The 24,623-nt window shown below is 34.6% G+C and overlaps 1 protein-coding gene across 3 annotated transcripts in view; it reads right to left on the bottom strand.

Annotated features, from left to right (window-relative positions):
* Nucleotides 1-24,623, bottom strand: part of NOVA1 (NOVA alternative splicing regulator 1) — a 122,417-nt gene that overhangs the window by 8,156 nt on the left and 89,638 nt on the right. For 2 of the 3 annotated variants that reach the window (XM_083349767.1, XM_083349769.1), the window contains exon 4: nucleotides 16,499-16,570. The exons of the other annotated variant lie outside the window; for it this stretch is intronic. In XM_083349767.1, coding sequence (XP_083205893.1) covers nucleotides 16,499-16,570 — 72 coding nt within the window. The remainder of the gene's footprint in view (nucleotides 1-16,498; nucleotides 16,571-24,623) is intronic. 3 annotated transcript variants of the gene reach the window in all.

Below are 24,623 nucleotides of genomic sequence, written 5' to 3'. Positions count from 1 at the left end.
ATCCTAGAATTAAGATATGACATTGTTGGCACAATTTCCCGCCAAAATACAATGTTATGAGAATATATTTCTATTATTCCAAAATTAGTAGAAAAATGTGGGGCAGTTGGCTATCTCAGAAATCAGTTCTTGGAAGTTTAAACTCTATTCTAAGGGAGGTGAGATGTAGTTCCATTTATTTTATGTGATGGCAAGCTGTGTTACACTACTGACTGAAGCTGACACTTTTCCCTATAGGCTTAATACCGCTGACATTAGAGGACAGATTTCAAACAAGCAGTTTACAACAAGCGCTCTCTCTTAGGACTTCCTCCACTTACTTACTATCTCTGGGCTATAAGTTAGCAAAGGCCACACTCAAGGAATGTTTGTTTGACATAGATAGTCAAACAGTTGCTGGTAATGCTACTCATTTATCGATTGGCTATATTTTGTTACTTCATAAGAAAAACCTTTTCCCCCTAAACTGCATTATTGAGAATGATACTGTATATTTCTGATTTATTTTTTCTTCTTATGGATAACCAGGGCACAATTGCTACATTCAGCATAAGATTGGTGAAAATTATTTAGGCCAAACTGGTAGCATATTCTAAGACTAGTTAAGAGCAGAATATCTAAATATCATTATTTGCCATCTGAAGAAAACTTGGGAAGAGGGTGTTTTCCATGAGGAGGCAATGCAATTTTAGTTGCTAAAGTAATTTTTAATAGATGTGGATGCTCAGAACCGTATTTAATCCATTCTTAAACAAGAACATCTTTATACTCTGAAATCAGCAATAATCTCTTGTCATTCTCCCAATAAATGCATTGACAACCATTTCTCAGAACTACTGAATGTCTTAAAAGCAATAAAGTACACATTTCTAGAAAATGATGCCTATCATGATTTTTTTTTAAAAAAACTGATTCTCTAGTGAGCTCAATCTATTAGTTTTATTGCTGTTGTGTGGCATTGGTGGTGGCACAATCTATTTGTAAAAGTTATGCTCTATTTCAACCAAAAATAAATTAGCTGAACAGCAATTTCATCACAGAATTATATGGCCTATATTCATTCCAGCAAATGATTTAAAATGGTTCTTTTGCTAACAAAGTTTTTGATGAATAAAACATTAAAATCTGCAGTTGTTTATAGATATTTTTTTTCTTTTTAAAAAAATAACTACATTGTGAAATGTTTTTCACTAATTAAAGTTACTCTATTTGATCCAACTAGATCATATATAGCAGGGTCTCTAAAGTTGGCAACTTTTAGATTTGTGGAATTCTGGGAGTTTTAAGTCTTAAGAGTTGTCAAATTTGGAAACCCCTTATATAGGCAAGATTATCGAAAACAGAATAGAAAATAGTCTTGAATATTGTTTGAAAATTTGTAATTAAAAGATATCATGAATAGTTAGTTCTTTGTTTAAAATGAAATGAGCACGCTTATTCAATTGAACAAAAAGTTTTTATGAATTAATGGTTCATAAATTTTATAAGTTGTTATAAATGAATGCAAACTTTTTAAAGATTCTTCCCTGAGTTGACAGAATACACATAAATTAAAGGAACAGTTTATAAATTCTACCCTTTGAAGTATTTTATTTCTGAGAAAATACATTTATCACTATTAAGTTTTCTAATATCAGATTTCTTTGAAAAATTTAGTTATTTGGAGATTGATTGCTATTTTCCCTCCCTCCCTTTCTTCCTTCCTCTATGGATCCCCTAGGACAAATATGTCAAACTTGTGACGTCACGTGATGTCACGCAACGTATCAGGACTGTTTTGCCATTGCCAGCAATGGGGTGGGCGTGGTTTCCGTGACATGCATCTGGCCCATGGGCTGGCAGTTTGACACCCCTGCTCTAGGAGAAGCAGAAATTGGGCACATCATATTACATCCATTCCCTTCCATCCTTGTATTTACAATTTGCCTAATTGCTAATGATTTTGCTAACTGTCTGCATTAGCAAATTTGACCTTAGTTTCTTTTGTTAGTTTCATGATGGCTTCAGAAATATCTTCTCACAATTTTAAATATTTGATAATGAAGCCACAGTTGCCCCTCCAAAAAAAATTGGAAAAGAGCTTGTTGGGTAGATAAATGATTTATGAAGGAAAAGAGTGTCAATGGATAATGGATAATCTAGAATATTTTCCATTTGTTTGAGAATAAAGTAATTAATACTGTTTTTCCATACATATAAAAATTGAGACTATTAAATTATTTACTAGTAATAACTAAATAAAATGCATATGTGCAACTTTCCTGTCTCCTTAATTAACCAAGCAATATAAAAGCATGCACTTTGTATGTTTTGATTCAAGAATGAAAGATACATAATATTTATTGCTTGGGAAAGTATTTCTTTTTTCAGGAAACTTGAAAGTAAATTAAATGTAAATGATTTTACCACAGCACAAGAATTAAAGAAATTTAATTTGCTTTAATTTTAAAAGTATTAAATTGTGTGGGAAAAGAAACCTTTTGCATCGTCTCCCAAGTTTCTCCTCATAATACTGTGGGAAGTCAGTCCCCTCAGAGAAAGAAATATTTTTGGGATATTAAAAAGGCAGAATATTATATTTCCCCAAAGGATCATAAAGGCAGAAAAGGAGACCCAGTTTTCCTTAATAACCCCCAGGCAGAGGCCAGTCTGTAGAAATGCAGATTTGATAATCCCATTCAGAAAGTCTGAGGCCCCATTCATGAACAAATACTACTAGGCAGAAGCCTATTCAAGACAGGATCTTTTGAAATCCCTTGCAGCAAAACTGATAGCTAACAATAGCAGAGTGATAGAATTAGAACCAGCAACCCCTCACCCAAGAAATCTAACACAGGAAGTAAGCCATCAGCCACTGCCCCAGAGAAGCCAGGATACGACCTTTGGGACATAATAGGATTAACCCACTAATACCAAAAAGGACACACTCAAAACCTCAGGTCAAGGTTCATGCCACAGGAACAAGAAACAACCTCAAAAGCCCAAGAAGGTATGAAAACCCACCACTCCCAACAACATGTGGTCATCTTTCCCAGAGCCATGGTTCTGTCTGGCTTTGTTCTTCAATAAACTACAACCTTCCTTCTAAAGCAGTCTCCATTTTGTTTGAACTGGACCCCGATGAAGATTTTTCATTCCACAATACTCAATAACAAAGACAGGAAAAAATACTGGATCTCAAAGGTAGGTGCAAATTTGAGCCAATGATTTATAGAGCCAGTGCTCTTGTGATATGTTTAGAAACCATTACCCAAGTTTATTTCCTGCTAAGCACAAATACACAAAAATAACTGGCACGTTTTCTGGCCTTTCTTGCATTTCTCTAGCACACGGTGTCAAACTCGATCATATCATGTGACATATCATGACTTGTTTGCCTTTGTGGATGTGGGGTGGGCTGCACGGACAACCAGTTTGACACCCCTGCTCTAGCAGATGCCTAGTAAGGCAATGGAAGTGAACATTTTGGAGACTATAATATCAAAAACCTCTTTGAAGAGTAAGATGTCCTGTACCAATAAACTATTTTTAAAATTTACATGTATATTTAAATGTATGTTTCTATTGTGATTCTAAGCTCAAAATGAATAATATGTACTTAACCTTTGCTATTATTTATTGTTACTCTATGGTTAATCTGATAAACCAATTTCTTACTTTTCAATACACACGCACAAAATCTGAAAATACTGAGTCACCAGTACAATCTTTTCTTGATATGAAATAAATATATTACATTTTTATTTTTTATTCACCTTATTTATATAAGATTTCTTTATTACATTGTTAGAATCACTTGCTTTGTATTATTTTCATTTTTTGGGGGGAAGGGTATTATTTCCAATTCTACTTCAGAAAATAGCTGTAAGGTTGTTTAATAACAATTTCTTTAGCTAGGTAATTTAGAAAATGACCTTTCAGGTTATTATTTTTTTCTAAGTTAATCCTATTTTAAAAACCACCATTTTACAAAGAACATTTCAGAAATTTTAGTCTCTATACATTGTGTTTTTCATAAAATAAAATGAAGGCAATATAGCAGTTTAGCAGAAAATGTGATAATCTATTGACACACTCAAGAGTATCCCTTTAGGGATAAAGTGATACATACAGTATTCTACAGAATAATTGCTGGTTGCTGCTCTGTCACTGATCCAATATAACACAGAAGCCTGTAGAAATGAAAGTCAAGAGAAGTGGATGAAGAATAAGAAAACTTGTAAAAGGGTGTTCTGAGTATTCCAGTAGTGGGCAGATCTTGAAATGAGCTGATTCAGAACTTTTTAGAGCTCATCCCCTCACTTTAGATTTTCTTCAATTTAACAGACTTAACTGTAATGCATTTTTTTTCCTAAATTAAACTGGCCTGAGAATTTAATGAACTCTGTATTTTCTCTTTAAAATTTGTTCTTGCTCTTTGATATGCTATTGCTTATCTCTATTTCTTTTCCGTATCAGTAATTGAAAATATATAGTGGCTTGTAAAACTTTGCAATGAGTTTTCCTTCTCTTTTTTTCCAGTAATAAATGGCATCACTTTCATGTCAATAGCACAATATATTTACCCACAAACAGTGTCTATGTGGTTTGTTGAATTTCGGCAGAGTATAAGGACATAGTATTTTATGTAAATAAGCAATATCAAAGAGCAAATGTGTTTGCCATAAGGATGGTTGAAGTATTGAGTTTCCTCTCCAGTTGCAGTTGAAAAGGGCCTTGGATAGGTTGGGTGATATGAAAGGCTCAAACATTGCATATTCTCATATACTGTCCTTGCACCCATTTTAGACTAATGAGTAATAATTTTGTCTGACAATGACAAATAATCATTATTTAATTCTCTAAGTTAATATCCATAAAACAATTTACTTTGTTGGATTAGATTTTTATTGTATTGCTACACTATATCAGATTTTAGGATTTATGTAATTACAAAAACATTGACACAGAAGTATAAAAATACTAAATGGTAGTCATCAAATATATCTTTCTCTTTCATGTAAAATGTAGAAAAACTCAATTGTGCTAAAAGTCTTTTGTTTGTTTTCTTCATACTATAATGTAGAGGGACTTAGAAGAACAGACATGTCAAACTCATGGCCTGTGGGCCAGATCTGGCCTGTGATGTGTTTAGATCTGGCTCCTGGAACTGCCCTGGAGACAGCGAGGGGCTGGCCCCTACAACCTCAGCCCTGGTCCACCCCACCCTAACCTGGCCAGGTGCGGCCCCTGGGTGCATGCACGGGAAGCAGCAAGCATGCGGAGGCTGGCAGTGCCTAGCAGCAACTGCAGCTTGCTGGCTCCTCAGCTGCTCATTGTCTGGTAGCGACGGCCAGCTGGATATGAGCCCGGGATGTTCAATAAGCCACACTTGGCCCCACCCCACCCCACCTGAACTTGCACATCTTGGGGCCCTACAGCTAGCCCCCCCTGCCATCCCACCACCTGCCTCGCCTTGCCCCCATGGTGGCAGCAGCAACCCTGTTCAGCAGGAGTCCCGCCACCCCTACACTCTCCTCCAGCCCAGGAAACATGCAGGCTCAGAGGGGAAGCTGCCACTGCAGCCCACCAGGTGAAGCACCCACCTTGGAGTGGCACCTGTGAGCCTCACCCCCCCACACACTACCATCCTGCACCCACCATGAGCAACCTGGCCAAGGAGAGTGAACACAGCAGCAGCAGCTGCCTCGAGGAAGAAGTAAGCAGAGCCAGGCACTCCCAGCCGTTTCCTTAGGGAAACAGAGCTGGGCTGGGTGCATCTATTCGGCCATGCCCACCGAGCCACGCTTACCTAATCAGGCCAACCTGGCCACACACAGCCAGCCACACCTACCTGGCCATGCGCATCTGGCCCTTTGAGGGCAACCATAATGCTGATTTGGCCCTCAATAAAATTGAATTTGATACCCCGGTAGGAGAAGATCTACTGTGACAGCCAGGTATGTAATGGCAGATGAGAGATACTCTAACAGTAAAGAATATTTTGAAGAAGATACTGTTCTGATATCATTTGTGCTTGTATGAAGTGATTATCTGCTCCAATAGTGTGCGCATTAGCCAACTAAGCCTTATTTCATTTATTCGTTGCACATCATTAATTATGAGCAATTTAAAGATTTCCTAACATCAGGGCTGCTAATATCTTTTTCTTGGCAGATTCTCAGACACAAGAAGCATGCAATTAGATGTGTTAAATCCCATGTTATTAATACTTATAAAAGAGCAGCTGAATAATTTATTAAAATGTAACTCAGAACTTTCCAAGTTTCTTTCTATACTGATTTATTTATTTTATTAATTATTGTATTAACATAAGAGAGCTGCTAGGTTTGTATGGCTGATTGGAGCACTTGGAATTCTAAGAACCTTCTGCAAAATTAGGATGTTAGGAGGTTTCATATTCAGAATATAGTTACAATGAAGAATACAACTGTTACATAACAAAAAATGATCAAACTAGTATGACTTTCTGTAACCTTGCAACCACTTTGCTGCTCCCCACTGTCCTATTTTTTTGTGTGTGGGGGCAGATAGGCAGTCTTGGGCAGGAAAGAAGCACTATGATAAAAGCTATGATAATTTTTATTTTCTATAAAGTTTTTAGGACTGTTTGAAATCTAGAGACGTTCTTAAAAAATAAGTTGATGATTGTGGTTGGTGATCTCCTTTATACCATGATACCTTTCTGATTTTTAAAATTAAACTTTTAAAACATAAATAATTAAGTGGTGCCTGGATGACAAAAAAAAGACCTTGCTACATTATTATTATTGTGGAGAAAAGCCAGATAATATTCAGACAATGAAATTTTACTAACAAAAATAATCAGATGATTTAACTATATTTCATACCAGCAGGTTAACTGCACAAAGTATTTTACATAGATTTTATTGATCATGCATTTTTTTATAGATTCTTATGACATCCCTTTTGAAAGATTTTCTACCAACGTCATTAGGATGAAATCATCAGAGTGGGGAGACTGAATTTATATCATCAGCGTTTTTAAGCTGCACTCATAGAGCGCATCACTGCTCTGTTCGTTTCAACTGGCTGTATTCTTTCAAGTTGCCTTGCATTCATTCCTATGGAGTGTGATTTTCTCTGAGTGTCTGCTGTCGGAAAAGGATTACTGTCAGTCCTATTAGCTATAGCAGTGATGGTGAACCTTTTAGAGACCGAGTGCCCAAACTGCAACCCAAAACCCATTTATGTATCATCGGGTACTGGGTGGGCATGGCGCACTGGGTGTGTGTGGCCACAGTGGTAACAGCAGACTGAGTGGGACTAAAAGGTTCAATCAATCAATTCCAATTTTGCGAGATTTTTTCCCCCGTGAGAAGTTGAAATTGATTGATTGAACCTTTTTTTGTTTGTTTTTTGCACACAGTGGCAGAGGACTAAAGTGGAAAGGTTTCATAAAACCCAGCTGAAGGCCTAGGACTGGGGCGACAGTGCACGTGGCCCACAGAGAGGGCTCTGAATGCCATTTGTGGCACGCGTGCCATAGGTTCACCACCACGGAGCTATAGTCATTGGCCTGTATTTTCATGCCGGAGGCTCTAAGTAGTTGTTCTTCCTCTTTTTTACATTCCGCGGTGGGGGTGATGTGTAATTATGCAGTTCTGGTCTTGGTTTGACGGAGTCCTCCCATACGACTATTTTCTTACCCTCTCTGCCCTTTTGCCTGTCCTACATTCTGTCTTGCAGGGCAGCAAGCAGACCCATAATAATGTGGATCTGTAGCTGCTTGCCACACCTTTGGAAGCTGCAGCCATCCGAGCACAGTCCAGTCCCAGCCACAGTCACCCTTGCAATACAGAAGTACTCCGAGACCTCAGCTGACTTGTGCTCTACCGCCCAGTGAACCTTTGCTATCTTATTAATTCTGCTGTTAATGAGGTGTGCCCAGTCTGGCTGCTGAGCCAAATGGGATTGGGCTTCACACTATTGAAACAAACAAACAAACAAAAAGCAAAAAACTCCAAAGTTGCAGTGTTCAAGATAGTGAAGTATGGTTTAGATATTATATTTATTAAGTGTATCAACAGCTGATTTGTAAATCATATTCAAAGTGTGTTTATTAATAGGCCCTCATTAAACTACAATGATATGAAGTGGGGGTGATGAAAGCTTTGTATTAGGTCCAGCAATGATTTGCATTAAGAAGTGGAAAAAATGCAAATTTGCAGATAACACACAAGTGGAGGGGATAGCTAATATTCTAAAATTCAAAACAATCTTGATAGGTTAGGGCAGTGGATTGATAGTTATAAAATGAAAACAGAGACAAATATATGCTTCTATAATTAGTAAAAAAAATGAACTGGGCTTGATAATAGTATGTGTGAAAAGCTTAGAATTGTGATTAATTACAAGCTTAATATGAGTCAGCAATATGATGGCCTGCAAAAAAAGAACAATTCCAATTTATATTGCATCAATTGAAATATAATTTCAAAATGACAAAAAGAAATTGTTTCACTTTATTCCCCTTTCATAAGAGAAAGTCAACAAATTTGATCAGAGAACTAAAAAAAAAACCAACTGAAGACAGATTGAAAAAACTGGATATGTTATTGAAGGCACGGGTGGTGATGGTGGTGGTATTGGACAATACAACAGCATCATCAACAATATATGATGGTGTGTTACATAGAAAATCAGGATGTTTTCTTTTGTTCTATAGGACAGGACACAGAATAATGGATTTAACTATAGGTAGGCAGATTGTGAGTATTAGGAAAAAATACAGTTTAACAGTAACTGCATTTATTAAAGGAAGTGATATCTTCCATTCACCAAAACTGATTATGAAGATGGAGAATTATCTATGAAAAATGCTTTTATTTCCTGCACTGTGTAAGAGGTCTTCGGTCCCTACGAAATCTATCCCAAACTGTTTTCAAGCACACTACTTTGTTATGGATTGATCTGGCATTAAATAATAGTACCATCAGATTTGCTGACTCATTATAAGAGTTAATATTAGAGCTTTGAAGTTTATGTGCATACATTCAGAACAAATACAAGAATATACCTACCCATGCACAATCATTATTTGATAAGTTTATTGATAGAAAAAAAAATGAGGCCACTTATTCAGATGACATTTGAAATGAATTAAATAAAGTCATTAATAATGAATCTACTAGGAACTAGGTTTTTACGATAAGAGTATAGTGAGTTTTCAGATTCAAGGCATACTGATATCTAAAATTATATATATATATATATATATATATATATATATATATATATATATATATATATATATATATATACACATATTTATTTTCGTAGATTCTCGCGGGTGTCTGTATGTGTAGATCTAGAGTCTCGGGTTTCTTTCTGAAGATGAAAGGAACGCGGGAAGAAACCCGAGACTCTAGATCTACATATATATTTATATATATATATATAATATTTAGATTATAGTCATGAACTTTCTTTATAAATTACATGTGGCACTATGCAACAGTATGTTAGATTAAAAAAAGAATTAATGTATCTTAACTGAATAACTTTTTCTCTGTTTTTATTATTATTTTTAAAAAAATATTTTCATGCAAGAATTCAAGCTTCATTCATAATCTGAGAATAAATTTTGCCAGTTAACTATGATAAAGGAAGAAAAGCAACAATTTAATCAAGTTAGAAGAAAATGTTAGGCTAGTAACTGTGCCACATTATAAATATACATTACTTCTAAACAGATTATTTAGAACAGTTAAACATGTCTCCCAAAACTTAAAAGCCTCAAGAACAAAGGTCATGCAAGATGACAATTCCTGTCCTAATATAAAATGTCTGAAGTGGGCATGTTCAGATTCATTTAGAAATATTTATTTATATCCTACCTTTATTGTTTGCATAAATAACTCAAGGCAATAAACATATCTAATAGTAATATGACATCTTTCTTTTATATTTTTATGATAAAAATATTTATAAAAATATAATAGGAAAGAAAGGCCCTAAGGGGAAAAATACTGTAATCAATTCAAAATTTCTCATCTATAATTAGAAGTAGCAGCAACCTCTACCATTTCATCTTTTTGTAAAATGTGTAGACCTAGCTCTGTATAAATATATTTTCTTTGTGAAAGAGCTTTGCAATTCTTAAAACAGATTTCTTTAAATATAGCTTATTAATACCCACTACAAGAATCTTGAAAAAATTAAATAACTTGGTTGTAATTGGTGGTAAAGTGAACATATACTAGGTGTGAAATGTTTAGTTACTCCAACTAAAACATTATAAATATCCTAATGTGAAATTGATATATATCAAAGTAAAGCTTATGCACTGTCACTTCCCACTATATTAGTAGGATAGATACGTGAGGGAACAACATTCTTCATTTATATTCTTATTTAAATATCAGCAGTATTTGGCAAGAGGTCAAGTCAGAACTGTGTTATGATCTAGATTTAAGTAAAATGTGTAAATTATCTTTAGTGTTTTATCCTAAATGTTCCTTCTCTAATATAAAATTAAGTTGCAGTATGTATTCAATCACCTCTAATGTCATTATTTTCCAATTGATAGTATTTTAAATATTCTACTATATTCCTTACTGTGGAACTGAGACATATTTTAAAGGTCTAGAATACTAAATCAAGACTATCTGAGGCATAGAAATGTTCAACATTGGCATGTTTTGAAATTTTTAATATACAACCTAGAATCGTCTACTGATTTCAGAAAAGCTATGGAGATAGCAAACTGAGAACACTACATAGAAATCTTCACAATGATTTGTTATCCACTACATCTTGATTCCCACTCTCCAGTTTCCAGCCTGATACTTAATCTCTATATCAAACTGGCTTTCAGTTTTAAGATATTCACAATTCCTATCCTGATAAGTAAAAAGAATATATGTTATTTACAATTCCTATTCTGGTAAGTAGAAACTGTTGTGACAAAGACATGATTGTAAACAAGAAATGCACTATAATTTTTGAAATCTAACTATGTCCTGACAGTGAAAGAAGTATGAGATATAATATTAAAACTAAAGGGTTTTAATAAAGCTAACTTAAAAACTCCTTTTTATGTAATTTAAAATTACTGATTAGCAGCAATCCTAGAACCAAATCCTAGGTGATTATTTTCTTTGTTATTAACATTCTAGAGACAGCTGTATGGAACAGCTGATAACAAAGATACAGTATAATGTACAAAGATTTGTTCATTTAAGTTATTCCAAACATTATATTATAATTATTTATAATTATATTTATAAATTATAAATATAGTAGTTTATAAGAGGCATATATATATACCTCTTATAACTATTCCTCAAACGTTGTAATCTGGTCACAGTTTTTATGCTCACATTCTGCACACACTCTGCTAGAGAAAAAATCCCTGAAGATGGCCCCCAGCATGTGTCCGAAAGCTCAAATGTCAAAACCTCTGGTCCTGGCGAATAATCCAGACTGGATTCTGCAACATTATCCTAGAACATGTATTTTATTCTTAAATACTTTGTAAATTTTGCTGATTATTGAATAAATTGTACTGTTATTTATTAGACATATACAGTTTCTGTGGCTTAATGTCATGACTCAGAATGCGATAAGGTAGATATTTAATTGTATTTCTACCACAATGAAGTTTAATATAAATAATAATTTAAAAGTACTATAGCATTACAAAATCATTTATTTAGATTGGCAGGCAGTCTTTACTTACCAAGGGTAATTGAGATCAAGAACTCCATCGCTAAACAACACTTATAAAAGTTAATATATCATGGGACTGCACTCACTTAAAACTGCAGTTCTGTCAGGCCTAGTTGCTGTTATGTGAATCCCAAGTGGCTATAGTGTCCTTCAAGCATTTGATACCCATTTGTAACCTCCTGCTGGCTTTCACATTAACTTTTGCTTGTTGGACACCAGCAGTGGAGGTGGAAATGGTGACTGTGGAATGCTTTATTGTCATTACTGCAAACTAGATGCCAAGTGTCTGAATTGTGATTACATGACTGGGGGTCATTGTAATGGCTGCAACAATTGAGGACCAGTCCTATATACTCTATAGCACTACTGTTAAGTTCAAATAGTTGATGAATGAGGGGAAGTTAAATGAGGACTAGCTATATATCTCATCTTTCAAATTGAAAAAAAAAAGATTATCAGGGCATTAACAGCAACAAATGAAAAAAATATTCTTTTTAAATGCAATTCAAAACATAGCTAAAAGACATAAAATAGTACAATATTAATGAAAATATTTTAGTTTATTTATTTTTATTTATTTTTTATTTTATTATATTTGTATACCGCCCTTCTCCCGAAGGACTCAGGGCAGTGAACAGGGCATATAAAAAAATACAGAATACAAAAATTAAAAAGAATTAAATAGTAGCCCAGCTAAAACAATCAATAATAATATAAAAATCCCCATTAAAACCCCAACACATCTCCCATCAGGCCAGGCCGGCTTGTTCAAATAGATGGGTCTTCAGACCGCGTCGGAAGGAGCGAAGGTCAGGTGCCATCCGGAGCTCGACCGGCAACTGATTCCATAAAGCCGGAGCGCCCACAGAGAAGGCCCTCCCCCTGGGGGCCACCAGCCGACATTCTCTGACCGGAGGCACCCTGAGGAGGCCCTCTGTGGGAACGCACAGGGCGGAGGGAAGTTGACGTTAAAGTGTATCCTCAAAACAGTTCTAAAAGTGAAGAGGAGGAAACCAAACACATTTCCAAAGATGGTATTCTACAGCAGGGCTTTTCAACCAGTGGTATGGGTACCACCTGTGGTACATTGGCACCTGGCAGGTGGTACGTGACCATCCTAGAAAAGTGGTAGTGGGGGGAGGAATGAGCTGAACCGGTGGCAGCACTGCACAAGCCTGAGCGAGAGACTGTTGGAGCTGCAGGGCTGTCAGGGTTGAGCGGAAGCACCAGGATCAGTGCTTCTTCGGGGCTGTCAGGACTCAGCGGAAGCACCAGGATCAGCTCCAGGCTCCAGCTGGAGCTTGGTGCTGATCCCGGTGCTTCTGCTGAACCCAGAAGAAGCTCCGATCAGCTGGAATGTTGCAGCATCTCCAGAGTCAACATTCAGATGCTTGGCAATTGATTCATATTTATGATGGTCACAGTGTCCCAGGGTCATGTGAAGTGACCAAAACCTTCTGCAACCATCCAGCAGAGGGGGGGAAATAAAAACCAAACACCCCCCCACCCCACACCCGCTGCCAATCCTCAACAGAAATGCTCACAACAATGAAAACCTCAGACAGGAGGAAGAGCGCTGCTGGGTGGGCAGGTTTCTTGCTTGGCTGTGGCTTGGGGGGCACTTTTTCCAGTGCTATTGTAACTTCAAACAGCCAGTAAGCGAACTGTTGTAAGCCGAGGACTACCTGTACTTCATCACTTTTTTTCCTTTTTCAGGGGGGGTGATCAAGTTTTTGACACCTTGCTAGGCGACTGGTGGTACTTGGATGTTGCCATATCCTAAAAGTGGTACAATGGGTGAAAAGGTTGAAAAGCCCTGTTCTACAGTTTAGGATCTAGGAAAGACTTTCTGTAAATCTGAAGGAATATCTTCAGAAGGAATTCACCTCTAGAAAGTTTCATAAAAACAGATATAATCCTTCTTACAGCGAGATCTAAAATTATAAAAGATAAAAGTGCACTTTAATTTGTGCTCTGACAAAAAAAGACTTGAAATCAGTACATATCTTTCCAGTTAGTTACAATATTGTTCTGATATTGCATTTTTTAGCAACACAGCACTTCCTATTGTAAAAATGAGTACACTGCAGAAATCTAGTTGTGATGTAACAAGGCATGGATAATTGTTGCCAGCACAGACTAGCTGAACAATGAATCCAGGAGACACCTAAACATAATTTGTCACTATTGGCATCTAGAAACCCAGACACAGGTCAGGATTAAGAATTCCCAGGACAGAAATATGTTATTTGAGGGAAACAGAAATTTTGCCAGAAAACAAAAGCAAACAAAAAACAGCTAATACTAACAGTACTTCTATCTTGCTTGGATTTAATTTCAGTTTATTCACCCTCAAGCAGTGAATTTTAGGGATTGTTTAACAGTATCAAATGCTTCCTTGGAATTAGACATCAGGGAACCATAGAAATACATCACAAGTTAGACAAAAAGGACAAGGAATGGAGCAGTATTACCCACATTTATTTAAGTTTTCTCTTAAAAAGCAGTTTATTGCACTTATCTTACTTTTCCATTTGCATAAGTAGAAAAGCAAATACGAGATTTAATTTCACTTTCCTCATTCAAGGTTCCACCATAAAAAACACAATAGACCTTCCAATCTTCCATATTATGAAAATCTGGAATCATAGTTTTCTTATTTAGCAAAAGAAGCAAATTTAATCTACTTTAAATAAAGATAAATATTAATTACAAGACCTACAATAAAAGGTATCACACCTTCACAATTGAAATTTTTACATCAACTTTTATTTTAATTATACAGTCATGGCCGAAATTGTTGGCACCCCAGAAATTTTTCCAGAAAATCAAGTATTTCTCACAGAAAAGTATTGCAGGAACACATGTTTTGCTATACACAGGTTTATTCCCTTTGTGTGTATTGGAACACAACAAAAAAGGGAGTAAAAAAAGCAAATTGGACATAATGTCAAACAAAACTCTAAAAATGGGCTGGACAAAATTATTGGCACCCTTTCAAAATTGTGGGTAAACAAGATTGTTTCAAGCATGTGATGCTCCTTTAACCTTACCTGGGGCAAGTAACAGGTGTGGGCAATATAAAAATCACACCTGAAAGCAGATAAAAAGGAGAGAAGTTCACTTAGTCTTTGCATTGTGTGTCTGTGTGTGCCACGCTAAGCATGGACAACAGAAAGAGGAGAAGAGAACTATCTGAGGACTTGAGAACCAAAATTGTGGACAAATATCACCAATCTCAAGGTTACAAGTCCATCTCCAGAGATCTAGATTTGCCTTTGTCCACAGTGCGCAACTTTATCAAGAAGTTTGCAACCCATGGCACTGTAGCGAATCTCCCTGGTCGTGGACAGAAGAGAAAAATTGATGAAAGGTTGCAACGCAGGATAGTCTGGATGGTGGATAAGCAGCCCCAAACAAGTTCCAAAGGAATGCAAGCTGTCCTACAGGCTCAGGGAGCATTAGTGTCAGCACAAACTATCCGTCGACATTTAAATGAAATGAAACGCTATGGCAGGAGACCCAGGAGGACCCTACTGCTGACACAGAGACATAAAAAAGCAAGATTACAGTTTGCCACAATGTACTTGAGTAAGTCAAAATTCTTCTGGGAAAACGTCTTGTGGACAGATGAGACCAAGATAGAGCTTTTTGGTAAAGCACATCATTCTACTGTCTACCGAAAATGAAATGAGGCCTACAAAGAAAAGAACACAGTACTTACAGTGAAATATGGTGGAGGTTCAATGATGTTTTAGGGTTGTTTTGCTGCCTCTGGCACTGGGTGCCTTGAATGTGTGCAAGGCATCATGAAATCTGAGGATTACCAAAGGGTTTTGGGTCACACTGTAGAGCCCAGTGTCAGAAAGCTGGGTTTGCGTCCGAGATCTTGGGTCTTCCAGTAGGACAATGACCCCAAACATACGTCAAAAAGCACCCAGAAATGGATGGCAAGAAAGTGCTGGAGAGTTCTGAAGTGGCCAGCAATGAGTCCAGATCTGAATCTCATTGAACACCTGTGGAGAGATCTTAAAATTGCTGTTGGGAAAAGGTGCCCTTCCAATAAGAGAGACCTGGAGCAGTTTGCAAAGGAAGAGTGGTCCAAAATTCCGGGTGAGAGGTGTAAGAAGCTTATTGATGGTTATAGGAAGCGACTGATTTCAGTTATTTTTTTCCAAAGGGTGTGTAACTAAATATTAAGTTAAGGGTGCCAATAATTTTGTCCGGCCCAGTTTTGGAGTTTTGTTTGACATTATGTCCAATTTGCTTTTTTTCCTCCCTTTTTTGTTGTGTTCCAATACACACAAAGGGAATAAACCTGTGTATAGCAAAACATGTGTTCCTGCAATACTTTTCTGTGAGAAATACTTGATTTTCTGGAAAAATTTCTGGGGTGCCAACAATTTCGGCCATGACTGTAAATATACTATTTATTATTATCAAGTACCAAATCTCCTTGAAAAACACATAAAGTCCTAGAAGTCTCATGTTATATTTTATTTATACTCTGGATGCTTCAGAGATATTTAGCATATCTAATGCAACCCCAAAAGCTGCTGCTAGGAAGAAATAAAATGTGAGTTTATGCAATGAGATTGCAACCTCATAAGAGTCACATGCCATGTTGATAAAAATGAATTTGAGTTATTTATCAGGATAAAATGATATTATTTGAGCAACAGCATTAAATATTCATGATTATGGGTGTAAATGAATAAATAAAACCTCAACCCACCATATCTTTTTCTCCAGTTTGCAAGCCACTTGTGAAAAATATGGTGTAGATGGTAGAATGATACTATACCTGATTAGCTCTGGAGGTGGTCATGGGATCAGATGGAGAGGACTTGGTGGTAGTTGGGGATGATGGCAATGTCTGGGAACAAAGCAGTTCAGGAGCAAATCAACCTCAACAAGCCTTAGACCAAACAGTTAAAAAAATAAACAAATGTAATGTAATATAAAATTAAATAGAAAAAGCCTGAAAAACTAAATTTTATCTTCCTCATTTGAACTTAATGGAATTTAATGCCAATCAAGCAATAAGTAATGCATGTAAGTATGCATGCATACACATGTAAAATAAATTAATGGTTTAAAATTAAGATGGTAAACTCACAAAATAAAAAAGAAATACACTGCTACTATGAATATTTCTCCAATAATTGTTTCTTAAGACTAAAGAGTAGTAAATAGAAATTCCAACAAGTTCAATGAGCAGATGTACCACAAATTCTGTTACCATATGTTTAGAAAAGTAAAGCTTGCATTCTGATGTACTATATTTTTGTCAAATACTACATCTTTTGTCTTACACAATTAAAATACAAATTTAGTTATCTATATTATATAATAAATTTATATATATATATATATATATATATATATATATATATATATATATATATATATATATATATATATATATATATATATATGTGGATCTTTGGTCATTGGGGTTTTTTTCCCGCGTAGAATTGAAGGTGTAGGAGCAACGTTTCGACGGAATCCCATCCGTCATCCTCAGGCTGGTGGCTTCAGCTTCCTTCTTCTGGGAGAAGCATGTGGTAGTGGCTGTTTGTTCCTCTTTTTTAAGGATGACGGATGGGATTCCGTCGAAACGTTGCTCCTACACCTTCAATTCTACGCGGGAAAAAAACCCAAATGACCAAAGATCCACATAAAAACACCCGCGAAAACCTCAGAAAACATATACATACATATATATATATATATATATATATATATATATATATATATATATATATATATATATAAAATGTATATATATATATATATATATATATATGTATGTATATACACACACACACACCCACACTAAAATCAAATTTCAGTAACACTAGAATTAGTGCTTAAAATGAAGTTTTGTCAATATTAATCTTAAACTACACAATTTAAAATCACATTATAATGAACAAAAATTGATTTTACATAGCACTTTCTAATATTATTATTATTATTAATAATAATATGGGAAAGTCTCAATTACCAGATTAACATAAGTCTAATGAGAAAGCTATAAATCTAATTTCAAGATAATGTTTTTTTTTAATTTTGTTTTTAATGTAAGATAATTCTTGTATATTTCAAGCTTTTCAACATACCAGAAATAACAACAAAATAGATTTAACATCAAATAATATAGTAAATAGTATTTATAAATTTATTAACATGCTCAAACTGTAGGTATCACAGTTTCTCTGGCTATTGTTATGTAAAAGTATTTTTTGGTTTATGCAAAAGTTATTCTGTACCATACAGAGAAGCTCTGAGCTTGACCCATGTCACTTTAAAAAATCCAGTTACAACAAGAAGTTGTAAAAAGTTCAGTTTACAATAAAATAAAAATCTATCAATTACTGTATTGGTAAAGTCACAATTTAAAATATCAGCACTATAACATTTTTATTTGTTAAAATCAGTGCAGAGACTGGGGAACAGGAAACACTGATAATAAACCTACTACTAGGGACTGGAATAACAATTGAAAAGCTCTTTCTCTTTAAAAGAAAAGTCATATTATATACAGAAGAGCTACAGAGATATTTATATTTATATTCTTTTGAAAACTTCTAGGAAATATGTTCCAAAATATACTATGTAGTTTATTTCATTTAATACTTCAAGTATAAAACACTGATAATATTCAACATTATAATTTTACAAAGTTTAATAACTATTCCTTTCTCAATGCTAAAGAAAATAATTAAATGTTGGTGAATTATCAGCAGTGTTAATTAATTATGAAGAACAAAAATAAACAGAATATCTAATGTATATAACAAGGTAAATATTACCAAAGATTTGTAAGACCTGATAAAACTTCCACAAGAATCGTAATTCCATAAAATATTTGCAAATAGTAAAACTTTTATAGTAAATTAACAAAGATTCTTCTAATTGATATGCATCCTGCTGTCCTTTTCTAGTGTCCCTTTCTGCACAGATGCTACAAGAGATTATACCAGGAGAAACAGGTAAAAAGTGATGGTTCAAATGCATGATGGAAATTTATTTTTCCACATAGAAAATGAAAATGGCAGATAATGAGTTGAGAAGTCAAAGCTTTAGAATTTATGAGAGTAAAAGCACAGAGATGAAAAACAATAATAAGTCTGAGGAGATCTGTATATATGTTCAGGTACTGGAGGAAAGACATATTAATGCTACTGATAAAAATGTAGTGCTACGTATATTCAGAACAGCATTTGAATAAGTCTTCCTTTCTTTTTCCCTTTTTTATATATATTTTTATATATTCTATATTAATAGTGTTTGTAGTTATCCTATATGAGCTAGAGAGTGATAGATTTTAGAGTTTACGGTTGTTAGCATATGGTTGTTTATGATTCTTTTTTTTGTTTTTTATACCTTGTACTTAGCTCTGGGAAGTCGGGGGGGGGGAGGGGGGGAGGGGTAAGGAGGGAGGGATAGGGGAGGGGTAGGGGGGTAAAAATGTATGATAAAACTTTTCAATAAAAAAAAATGTAGTGCTACTTCCATGTAGTGCCATTATTTTGACTCCATCCTCCCAATTTTGGTAACTGCATGTATACCACACCACAACTGTGCTCCCTGATAACTGCAGCTGGTCAATAGAATAGTGCAAAAATCAATGGTTCAGCCAATGTTCAATTTCTTTCTTTCTGTTTCTCTCATGTCATTTGTTGGAAGGACAGCAAAATGGTGAAAAATGATAACAAAGAAGAGATGTTAAGACATCTTACAGAACAGATATGCCAGAAGGAAGGGGGAGAATAATAACATTTGGAGAAAATACTGTTATGGGGTTCACATATTGATATTAACTAATTCTTTCAATATATTCCTAATTTCATTCTTTACTGTATTGTAGAACTTTCCACTGTACACTTGCTTTTTTATTTTAAAATTATATTTCCTCACAGTAACTTTGAAAATGAGATACAGTATATTAAGAATGGTATATTAAAGGTGGAGCCAGAATTTGTTCAGTTACAATATCTATCATACCTAATTATTGGCTACCCTCGGTGAAGCTGATGGAGTTGGAGTCAAACACCATCTGGGAGGTCACAGGTTTCTTATATCCTACAGTTAGCAGTACAGTATGTCTTTAATAGGAATACCATCTACACTATAGTACTCAAATTGCACCTGTTTTTCATAAAATGATAGTCTTATTAATGCAACCTTAATTCACAGGACCATTTGTTCCATTCCATTAAGTTGATACATGTTTGAATAGATAATAAGCTATATCTTTTCCTTCCTTTTATTAGCATGTTTTCACTTAGCAATGCAACAAAACAGGAAAATCAAGGAGGTAAGGAAAGAGAAAAGCACTGAAGTAGAAGAATACTGAAGTGTATTTTGTCAGTAATTTCAGGTTTAAAATAAGATAGGATTTGACAGCCATCATTTTTTCTGAATCAGTGCTGCTTCTAATATAACCCTACATTTATGCATTTGATTGCACTATCTTCCACTAACTGTCTTGTTATCTTAGTTTATCAGTAATCAAACATTTATACCTCCTTATTTCTGTGTTCATATAGATCACGAGTGTCAAGCTCAACTGAGTCACGTGATGTATCATGATGTTTTTTGCCTTTGCAGAGCCGGTGTGGGTGTGGCTTGTACGTGATACATCTGGTCTGTGGGCCATCAGTTTAACACTCCTGATATAGATGAACACAAAGAAACGACTTTCTAAAATGGAGTTATTACAATAACTCCAAAGAAATATATTTAAGGTAAGAGAATCAAGACATCCCCTACTTCCAAAAAACACTAATAAAGCAGTTACAGATGCATCCTCATACAGAAATAGCCAAGCACAGCTTTCAAAGCAATTGCATGAGCCCTGTAATGGGACATGGCTGCTTTAAATGATGTCAAGGAAGATTCTTCAATCATAAAAATATGTTTTCTAAATAGTATCTTTTGAATATTCTACACAATTCTAATATAAAACACCTTTCCTAATATTCAATTATTGCCTCAAAATATGCTGGAATTATGATATTACAATAACTGAGTACAAAACTGATTTCATAAATGGATACAGTTTTATTAAAAAAGCAAAATCTCAAAATATAGATGTTGCTTACTGAAAAGCAGCATGCCATAAATAAATAAATGGTGGTTCATCTCATATTGCTGAAAGAGGAAACAGCAAAAATGAACACTAAACATTTGGAATCCTGTAAAATAAATATGATAATAATGCTTCACACCAAGCCGCTAATATATCTTTCATTAAATAATAAGGAAGAGTGTTTAAATATCCACAAAACTGTAATTAGAAAAATTACAAAACATGCCATCCATTTTTCACCATTAAAACATGGATTATTCTGTTACACAAACAAATAAAAACAATACCATGACTTACAATGGAATTAAAATACAAATATCATTATTCTTGGATGAAATTACCTTAACATTAGGATAACAATCTGACTAAAGAAATTTTGCTCAGTTTTACATATTTATTGATTATCATGAAATTTACCACCACAATATTTCTGAAGTAACATCATATCTTAGATGTTACAATCATATATCAAATTAAATAATTTAGATAAGGTATCCTTCCTTTATATGAGAGAAAAAAGGGTTTTAAAATACTGATAGTCACTTGCTATTTCATATAGTCTTAAATTTTATTAAATGATTAATTGGGAATACTTTTAGTTGATTAGAAATAATATATTACCTAATTAATTATTGAAACATATCAATTCTATTTAAAATAAAACCCAAGCTATTATAGTAGCGGAACAAATAAGATGTTGGCATTTAACTATAATTACCATAATTCTACAAAAACATCAATGGTATAATTAGAGTATTGCTTATGTTATTAAAAGATACTTCTGTTCAAAGGCCCTGTTATATGCAGTTTTCAGCTATAAGGTTAAACCCTGCACCATTCTTGAAGCAGTGGCTATAGAGATGACCCAATAAAGAGCAGCAGAATTAAGATCAAATGAATTAAGATCATATGTCCACTGCATAAAATATTCCACTGATAATCACATATTATAAAAATATTAAGATATAAAAGTAGCTTACCTGAAAACATTGTTCTTCAAGAGTGGTCCATTAATAAACCATGTTTATGGGTTATTGCCACTATCTAAATACAGGACTTTTCTAAAAGGTAAGAAAACTGTTAGGTGAAAAAAGGAAACTCACTTTTTTTCTGCCAATAGGCTGTGTTACTTATAAGAATATTCAACTGAAGTAACACCAGTTAAGACAGAACAAGAAGAGGAATAAGATGACTAGCTTTTTCTCCAAGAAACAGTTTTGTTTTCTTTGAATTAAGTCATAATTGTAGGTGAGACCAGGATATTGCTTAACAAAGAATTTGAAAAATGCAATATTAGGCATCAAACAGCCATTTGGTTGGGCAAGATGATGGCAATTTTGCTTTTTTGATTAAGAGTTTTGCCACACATTCTGTAGTTAATCCATGAGATAACTCTGTAAATTCTAACTAACTTGGATACTAATTCATTGGCAATAAAAAATTAAAATTTATAGAGTGCTGAATAATATACCATAACACTAGTTGCAAATAAGATGAAAAGAATATATGGAGTTTATTCACTACTTTCAAATAAAAAAAGGCTTTTCTGGATTCCTTCCCGAAACTAAGCTGCAGAGGGATTGGAACACTGTGTTTGTTTGTGTGTGTGCGTGCGTGCGTGCACATGTGGATATACACACACATATATAAAAATGTCTGTCTGCCTGTCTACTTCCACAAAAAGGAGAGGGAAGTCTGAAGAATTGGATTATTAAAAGTTACCTAACCTAAATAGATTATGGATTATTTTCAAATGATATTGCAGCTTAATTTAGGCTTTGACATTCTCCCCTGTAGATATGCTTCAGAAGGGGTCCCCCTTTGTTTTTTTTTCAGTTTTTAAAGAATAAATATGAACACATATTTAAAGGAATTTAATTCTGATACTTGGCCAATTAAAAGGTAAGTAATTGCTTAGAGAAAAAATATATTTGAACAAATTAAATACATCAGGTGAAATCTCCCTCTTTTAATGAAGTAAACAGCTAACTAGAAATAGCAACTGCTAAAGAGGAATTCAGCTCTCTCTCACTCCCTCCCCCTTTGTCTGTATGCATGTGTATGCATGTATATGTTATCATTCAGAGAACTTTGCTCAAACTTAACTCTTTTTTTTCTGAAGAAGGAAACTGCAGAAGAAAAATAAAGGCAGCTGGGTTTATTCTCCATACTCATGTTAGTTAGCCCACAATAAAAAAAAATCACAATTCATTGTATGATTTCATTGTGGGATTTGCAAATTAAATTGGAATTACTTTATATGTACAATTTGTTTTTAGAACCAAGAGAATGGCAGGCTATACACACACACACACACACACACACACACACACACATATATATATATATATATATATATATATATATGTGTGTGTGTGTGTGTGTGTGTGTGTTTTCTGAGGTTTTCGCGGGTGTTTGTATGTGGATGTTTGGTCATTCGGGTTTTTCCCCGCGTAGAATTCAAGGTGTAGGAGCAACGTTTCGATGGAATCCCATCCGTCATCCTCAGGCTGGTGGCTTCAGCTTCCTTCTTCTGGGAGAAGCATATATATATGTAAAGGTAAAGGTTCCCCCGCACATGCATGCTAGTCGTTTCCGACTCTAGGGGCCAGTGCTCATCTCCGTTTCAAAGCCGAAGAGCCAGCGAGGACGTCTCCGTGGTCATGTGGCCGGCATGACTAGACGCCAAAGGCGCACGGAACGCTGTTACCTTCCCACCGTAGTGGTCCCTATTTTTCTACTTGCATTTTTACGTGCTTTCGAACTGCTAGGTTGGCAGAAGCTGGGACGAGTAACAGGTGCTCACTCTGTTACGCGGCACTTGGGATTTGAACCGCCTAACTGCTGACCTTCTGATCGACAAGCTCAGCGTCCTAACCCACTGAGCCACTGCGTCCCTGTATGTATGTATGTATGTATATATATATATATATATATATATATATATATATATATGTATATATTTATATATATATATATATATATATATATATATATATATATATATGTATATATGTATATATATATATATATATATATATATATATATATATATATATATATATATATATATATATATATATATATATTTCAAATGTTAACTATTTAGATTACCTTGCTAGGCCCCAAACATGGGGCAAATCTTTATTTCCTGTTTTCAGCCTATCTTGAAGGCTATCGAACAGGCAGTAGTCACACCGGACAATTCATATATTTGTGTAAATTACTAACAAAGTCAGAAATGCATCTCAGTTTCCCTTTAATTCTTTGTTAGTAATTTACACACACACACACACACACACACACACACACACACACACACACACACACACATATATATATATATATATATATATATATATATATATATATATATATATATATATATATATATAATCTATCTATCTATCTAATCTTAAAACTTAATTTAACCTTGCCACTATATTATAGAGTTTGGTTAGTAAAACAAAGCTTGAGGCATTAAATATTAATCTACAACTCTTAACAGCTTCATCCAAGAAAGCTAGTTAGTGGGGGATTATAGAAGTTGTAATCCTATATACAGGGGACCATGCTGGGGAATTATTGATTTTAGGTTTTAGTAATCTTTAAAACAAAAGCTTGATAAATGAATAGTAATTCTACCCATTAAATTACTAGAATAAATAGAATTAGAGTAGAACTGCTCTTTGTCAAAACATTAAAATTTTTAAAAATTAAATGTTTTAACAAGCATGTAATGATAAATTGTGGGAATGAGGAAAACATCTGCTTGCATGCTTCCTATATTGTGCATCATAATTTATCTTGTTTTAAACCTCTTTAAAAT

This window comes from Vipera ursinii, assembly GCF_947247035.1.
Source record: "Vipera ursinii genome assembly, chromosome: 1".
NCBI classification, from domain to species: domain Eukaryota; kingdom Metazoa; phylum Chordata; class Lepidosauria; order Squamata; family Viperidae; genus Vipera; species Vipera ursinii.
This window is presented reverse-complemented; position numbering and strand designations above follow the sequence as displayed.